The sequence below is a fragment of the Sinocyclocheilus anshuiensis genome, unplaced genomic scaffold (assembly GCF_001515605.1).
Source record: "Sinocyclocheilus anshuiensis isolate Anshui unplaced genomic scaffold, SAMN03320099.WGS_v1.1 scaffold154, whole genome shotgun sequence".
In the NCBI taxonomy this organism is placed as follows: domain Eukaryota; kingdom Metazoa; phylum Chordata; class Actinopteri; order Cypriniformes; family Cyprinidae; genus Sinocyclocheilus; species Sinocyclocheilus anshuiensis.
The window spans coordinates 2468454-2475294 of record NW_015546101.1 but is presented as its reverse complement, the minus strand read 5'-3'; the positions used below and the strand labels follow the sequence as shown (position 1 = coordinate 2475294).

General features: G+C 36.9%; 1 protein-coding gene and 1 pseudogene across 3 annotated transcripts in view; one reads left to right on the top strand and one right to left on the bottom strand.

Annotated features, from left to right (window-relative positions):
* Window positions 1-1645, top strand: part of LOC107700463 (transcription factor PU.1-like) — a 7695-nt gene extending 6050 nt beyond the window's left edge. For 2 of the 3 annotated variants that reach the window (XM_016502119.1, XM_016502117.1), the window contains 2 exons: window positions 832-1000; window positions 1153-1645. In XM_016502119.1, coding sequence (XP_016357605.1) covers window positions 832-1000; window positions 1153-1466 — 483 coding nt within the window. In that variant the 3' untranslated portion in view covers window positions 1467-1645. The remainder of the gene's footprint in view (window positions 1-831; window positions 1001-1152) is intronic. The other variant, XM_016502118.1, reaches the window with a different exon arrangement.
* Window positions 1646-3312: 1667 nt separating this feature from the next.
* Window positions 3313-6841, bottom strand: part of LOC107700460 (uncharacterized protein HI_0077-like) — a 10302-nt pseudogene continuing 6773 nt past the window's right edge.

Genomic DNA, 6841 nt, shown 5'->3' with positions numbered 1-6841 from the left:
ATGTTCCTTGTTTTTTTTTTTTTTTTGTTTGAAAATGTCAAAATAGTATGACTGTCGTGTGTTTTTGAGGACATTCTCCTGAAGTCATCAGAGTTTTCAACTGTCTTGTCACAAGAAATTGCTACCCGAGCACTGTGTGCAATCACATGAGACTGCTACGAATCTTGACACTTTGGGTTTTTGTGAGGGCTTTTTACAGTGAAGCGGTTTAACTGAAAAAAGTGAGAAAAAAATATTTTATTTGTTCTTTCACAACATGTTCGTTCTTCTCTCTCTCTCTCTATACATACTATACATCCATACTGTTTTATAGATGCCCTTGCTGTAACGCAAAATATTCTGCAGCTTGAAGTTTCACTGCACTGTTATATTGGCAATATATAAAATGTAAAGTTCCTCTTTCTTAATGTTGAACTATGCTGAAATCTCCAGATGACACATTTCAGACCACCTGATTGCAAAGACATGGTTGTATAGCTCTCATATTATTTGTGCATCAACTGAACATGTGACTTTAGCAAGAATTCCACCCTTTAAAATAAGGATTCTTAAATGGTTCTCAAGAAATACTTAATATATAGAGTTTACGTGTTAGCTATATTCTTCTAGTGAAAAGTTCTTTACTACATGTCTGTAAACTTGTCGGATATGGAAACATCTGTAAACTTAAAGGATAATGTACTGGTAATTTTCTGCCAGGACAACTGCTGTTTTGGAGATCAGCATATTGATTAGTTAGAATTAAATTTAATTAGTTGATTCTGACTGGAACCTCTATTTTTGTGTGTGCGTGTGTGCTCTCTGATAATCATGTACTTTACGTCTTCACAGATGACATATTTGCCACGGCCATCTGTGTGTTACCCTCACAGTGTACAGCCGTCTCCTCTCCAGCGCAGCTCGGATGATGATGACCCCGGCAGTCGCAGCCCTCCGTTAGAGGTGTCAGATGAGGAGTGTATGAGAGACCACATTACATCAACAACAGGAGGTGAGCATGGTAAGGACAAAAGCTAAGACCAATCTCACCTCATAAGGACACAACCATAGTGATCTTTGAAAAAGTAGCAATGCAAACGCAAACCCAGTACCCGTTGACTTTTGCAATCTTCTAGAATATAGATGTAGGTGTTCATTTCCTTTGTTTTCAAGGTAACAAGAAGAAAATTCGTTTGTATCAGTTCCTGCTGGACCTTCTCCGAAATGGTGACATGAAGGACAGCATCTGGTGGGTTGACCGAGAAAAAGGAATATTCCAGTTCTCTTCCAAGCACAAAGAGGCTTTAGCACACCGCTGGGGCGTACAGAAGGGAAACCGCAAGAAGATGACCTACCAGAAGATGGCAAGGGCGCTGAGAAACTATGGCAAGACTGGAGAAGTCAGGAAGATCAAGAAAAAACTCACCTACCAGTTTAGTGGAGAGGTACTTGGGAAAAGCCACACAGAAAGGAAGCTTTACATGTAAACATATGCATAAAAAGCAAGGAGAAAAAGACTTGGAGAAACAAGAGAGAAAATTTTTCTCTATGAAAACAAGCAAAATGGACCAGAACTCTTACCATAGTTATGACCCTATGGTTTGAAACGATTTTATTTTCCATTCCTTTTTTATTATTCACCTTTGCATTAAAGAAGTAAACTTTATGTCCTTTAAATTTCAGTAGCTTTTGTGATGCAAGACCAACATTTACACCTCTGTACAGTGTATATATCTGGGGAGAGAACACATTTAAAGAGCAGATACAATGACCAAAGTGGGTAGATATTAAAAAATGAGACAAAAAGCTATTCTCGAGTTTAAGACAGTTGCAAACTTCACCACCACGCATGATGGGAAAAAAAATCACAAAAATACAAAAAGCAGAAGTGAAAACCAATGACACAGGCTCACACAGCACGGAAAACTCTGACACGTCTGTGTAACACACACACACACGCAGAAAGACAGATTCTATGCTCATGTCTGTACTGTCTTTATCTCAACATTACATTCCATCTGAAGAAATGGAAAAATCTTTAGAGAACCATGACGAATAAACATTAATTGTGAATAGAAAAAGTGAGTTTGCTGTAAACCATTTGTTCAAAAGGCTGTATCATATTTCAGGGTAATGTCTCAGTAGTGTAATGACTCATTTCAGTTGGTTAAATAGAACCTTAAAAATAACAAGAATCAGTGCCTAAGAACTGTGGGAAAATCTAAGTGAACACAGAACAGACCCAACGCATAAAAAATGCTTCAATTACTTTTTACAAAGATTGACAAAGATTTTTAACTCTATGCTAAGAACATATATAAATGTATTTATGCTGATAGATCTATGGCCAGGTGGAGTGATAAGTATAATATCAAAACTAAAAAAATATATCAAACTAAATATGAAAACCTACTCAAAAACCATTAGTGAAAATACAACTTCTCAGCAGTGTAAACCGCACCCCTTACACAGAACACCTCAGCTGAAATCAAAACAACCTCACAGCGCCCCCTGTCAGCAAGACCACTGAACTGCTAAAACAATATTTAAGTATACACACACACACACACACACACACACACACACACGCACCGAGACAGATTCTATGCCCGTGTTTGTACTGTCTTTCTCTCTGCATTATATTCCATCTGAAGAAAAAGAAACATCTTTATAGAACCAAGATGAATAAACAATTGTCAATAGAAAGAGTGAGCAGTGTGTTTGCTGTAATCCATTTGTTCAAAAGGCTGTATCATATTTCAGGGTAATGTCTCAGTAGTGTAATGACTCATTTCAGTTGGTTAAATAGAACCTTAAAAATAACAAGAATCAGTGCCTAAGAACTGTGGGAAAATCTAAGTGAACACAGAACAGACCCAACGCATAAAAAATGCTTCAATTACTTTTTACAAAGATTGACAAAGATTTTTAACTCTATGCTAAGAACATATATAAATGTATTTATGCTGATAGATCTATGGCCAGGTGGAGTGATAAGTATAATATCAAAACTAAAAAAATATATCAAACTAAATATGAAAACCTACTCAAAAACCATTAGTGAAAATACAACTTCTCAGCAGTGTAAACCGCACCCCTTACACAGAACACCTCAGCTGAAATCAAAACAACCTCACAGCGCCCCCTGTCAGCAAGACCACTGAACTGCTAAAACAATATTTAAGTATGTTTATTTGTCAATTAATGCATTTAAATAAAATATAATAAAATTAAAGTGCATTGATTAATTTTCATTTCTTACACAAGAATTAAAGAAACCATTAAATAGTGGTTACTGTGGGGGAGTCATTTTTTTCAGAATACAAAACAGGTTTCTTCTTTTTAAATAAAAATAAGTCCAATCAGGAGGTCTTCTGTAAGCTGGAGGGCTTGACAAGAGGAACATACCACTGTAGGCAAAGAGGGTGATCATTATAAAGAAGATTATCATTTGGTTTAAGGTACGCAGTCAAACAAATAACAACAACAAAGCAAAAAAATAGGATAATTCTGAAGAAATTCAACAATGGTATGTATAGCTCTTCTGTTATCCCTGCTGTTCTCCTTCCCTCTGTGTTGAATGGAGGCTTCAAAAACCCTTTGAAATGCAACTTCACCAATTCATGGAACATTTTCATGGAATCCTGAAATATGTTGAGAGAGAAAAAAAAGCTAGGAAACATACTACTATATAAGCATTTCAAGCCTATTTGCATTAGCAAATGTGTGTTTTAAAAAATAAAATATGATTTTATGATTAAGTAATTCATTCTCACAGTCATTTACAGTGAAATGTTACCCACCATTTTAATTGTACTGTTACTTTGTACATAATTGTACTGTTAAAAAAAATCTGAGTTGTTAGATCTCTTACCCGTCCTTCTTTTGAGCAGATGTATGTGAACCATCTCAGCCCTGTAGCTACATGTGTGATCTCATCAGCATAAATCACCTCTAACACCTTCAACTGAGCTCGCGTCTCCCTGAGCAGCAAAGCGGGACAGAGTCTGAGGGTGCACATCTAAACCTGTGTAAAATCCATGCAAAAATACAACTAAATAGATATTTTCAGATGCATACATGAAAATACAGTAACAGATTCTGACAGATATGAGATGTGCTTTACCTGGCCTCGTGGACCATGTACATTATAGCTAGCCTTGCCAAAAGGTTGTGTGACGTATCTGTTGCCGACTGCCATAAACCTTTTTGAAAAGAAAAGAGACAAATATTGAATCTCTAACATCACCTACGTTAAGACAAACACATGAAAACACTAACCGTTGTGTACTGGTGGTAAAGCACCAAAGCAGCTGCCAAGTTCCATAATCCTTTGCTCTAGTAACTGATAATGCGGCAGACGAAGATGCCGTCTAATTAATGTAGGTTACTTAGTTAGCATTTTGTCTAAAGAAATTAAAGACGTAAACATGTATACAAACATGGCTTCATCTGCTACTTTGACAAAGTCATCAAAGAACTGGCGAGGTAATGGCTCACCATTGCTCAGTCTAAATGTGGAGAATCTTGCTATCACATCCCAGGACAGGTCTATTGCCCACTGCTCTATATTAACAAGAGAGTGCAGTAAAGCAATCCTACTCACCTGTTGGAACAGAAACCATTTTTACTTTGACCTAATTATACTTTCATTTTCTACTGAAGAACAAAAAGTAGTGTCTAAGTGAAACAAAGTTTACCAGTGTGCCACCGTTGCCCCGTTTGATTTTTCCAGGCTCCACAACGGTCAGATTGTCTTTTCTGTTGGGCTGTGCAGGAGGGCTAGCCTCCCCAGTCTCTGTTATTTTCCTGCTGTTCCAGTTCTCTTGCACAATCTTGGTCAAAGAAACCTATACGACAAACAAGCAGAAGTCGTATGATGATTTATTTTGTGCAATCAGAAACTGTCTGATAAAACTGATATGTGGTGAATGATACGGTTTAGTCAATCACTACATGTTAAAGGCTATTTCCAAACCTTTTCCTGTGGGTCTGAGGTGTGAAGGATTTTGGTGGCCCACAGGCAAAGTGTGTTTTCTGAGGAATTTATTTCCACAGGCTAACTATCTGCAAAGAATCAGCACAAGCATGTATTGTGTACCATAACATGTCATACTCACAATTCCTATTTTTGTATTCACTGCTCATTGCTCACCTTGGTGTGTTATTTTTGGCACTGGGATGGGACAGAGGGACAGCATGCTCTGGGTATTTATATACACTTTTCCATCCAGTACACGGACATCATACACTTGGTTCTGGTGACAATAATATGAGAATGCTGGTATTTTGATCACTATACATTAAAGGTATCGTTCACCCAAAAATGAAAATATAGGGTGAGTAAATTATGACAGAATTTTATTTTTTGGGCAAACTATTCCTTTAACACGGACCCTAACAACAACTTTTCTGCAGTCCAGTAGAAGAGGAACCAGTTTCAAGGCTGAAATCAAAGTAATGCCATTACCATTGCCATTGCCAATGCCATTGCTGCAAATCAGTGCCAGTTTCCCATTGCCCAGATTCTCAATATCACCTTGCTCAAGTGGGCCCCCTGTTAAGCAATGGATCATTATATTCAGATCTTAAAACAATTATTTTTATTTGACTGTATTACAGTTATGTGATATTTTCACAAAGACCCATAATTAACTTGCATTGTTTTGTCGGAAATTTTTTTAAACTTACATGTATGTAAAAAAAAAAAAAAAAAACTGGATAAATATATTTTCAGTTGGCCCCTAACTGTGAATCATTTCACATGTGCTAGATAAAAACCTTAAAGGGATAGTTTAACCAAAAATGAAAGTTCCAAATCTGTAAGACTTTCTTTCTTCTGTAGATTGTAAAATAAGATATTTTGAGAAATGTCTCAACAATACTGTTTGGTATTTTGAACATTCTTCAAAATATGTTTTGTGTTCACATTAGAAATAAATTCACACAGGCTTGGAATGCCATGAGTGTGAGTAACTGATTATTTCATTTTTTTCCCTTTAAGTAAACAATATTAATTTAGAAAGTGAAACAAAAGCATAAAGCAAATATAAAACAATAACCAATCAAATGTCTGATGTTTCACCTAGAAAGTGGTAGTTACATCAAACCACCATCTAGAAAGATTTTTCTCTCAAAGCTCTCGGTGCAAACAAGGCTTGTGAGGGAAACCAGAATGAGGCCAAGATGGTGAGAATGGAATAAAGAGACAATATACAGTCATGGCCAAAAGTTTTGGCAGTGACATAAATTTTGTGTTTTGCAAAGTTTGCTGCTTAAGCTGTTGTGGTGTTCATTCACATTGTTTCTAGATTATGGTGTAGAGTGATCAGATGCATTTTAAATAATTGCTAAAAGCTTCATTGGCCAAAAAAAACAACAAATTTCACTGTTTTTTGATCCTGACACAAAATGATCAGCTAACATTAATTGACTAATCATATCAGCAGCACACGTGAAAGTGTGAATGAGTACTAGTCAGGTAAAATCACTATCATACTAATTAGATTGTAAGAGCAGACTGATTGCTATAAAAGGAGGGAAGAAGCGCTTCCAATCATTGTGTTCTTGTTAGCAATGGTTACCTCCAAAGAAACACGTGCAGCCCTCATCGCTTTGCATCAAAATGGCCTCAGAAGGAAATTGCTACAAAGAATATTGTGCCTGAAAGAACCATTTAGCGGATCATCAAGAACTTAAAGGAGAGAGATTCGACTGCAGTGATTCTTCAGGACGTCCCAGAGTGTCCAGCAAGTGCCATTACTGTCTCCTCCTGAGGAGGCAGCTACGGAATCATGTCACCACCAGTGCAAAGCTTGCTCAGGAATGGCAGCATGTTGGTGTGAGAGCATCTGCACGCACA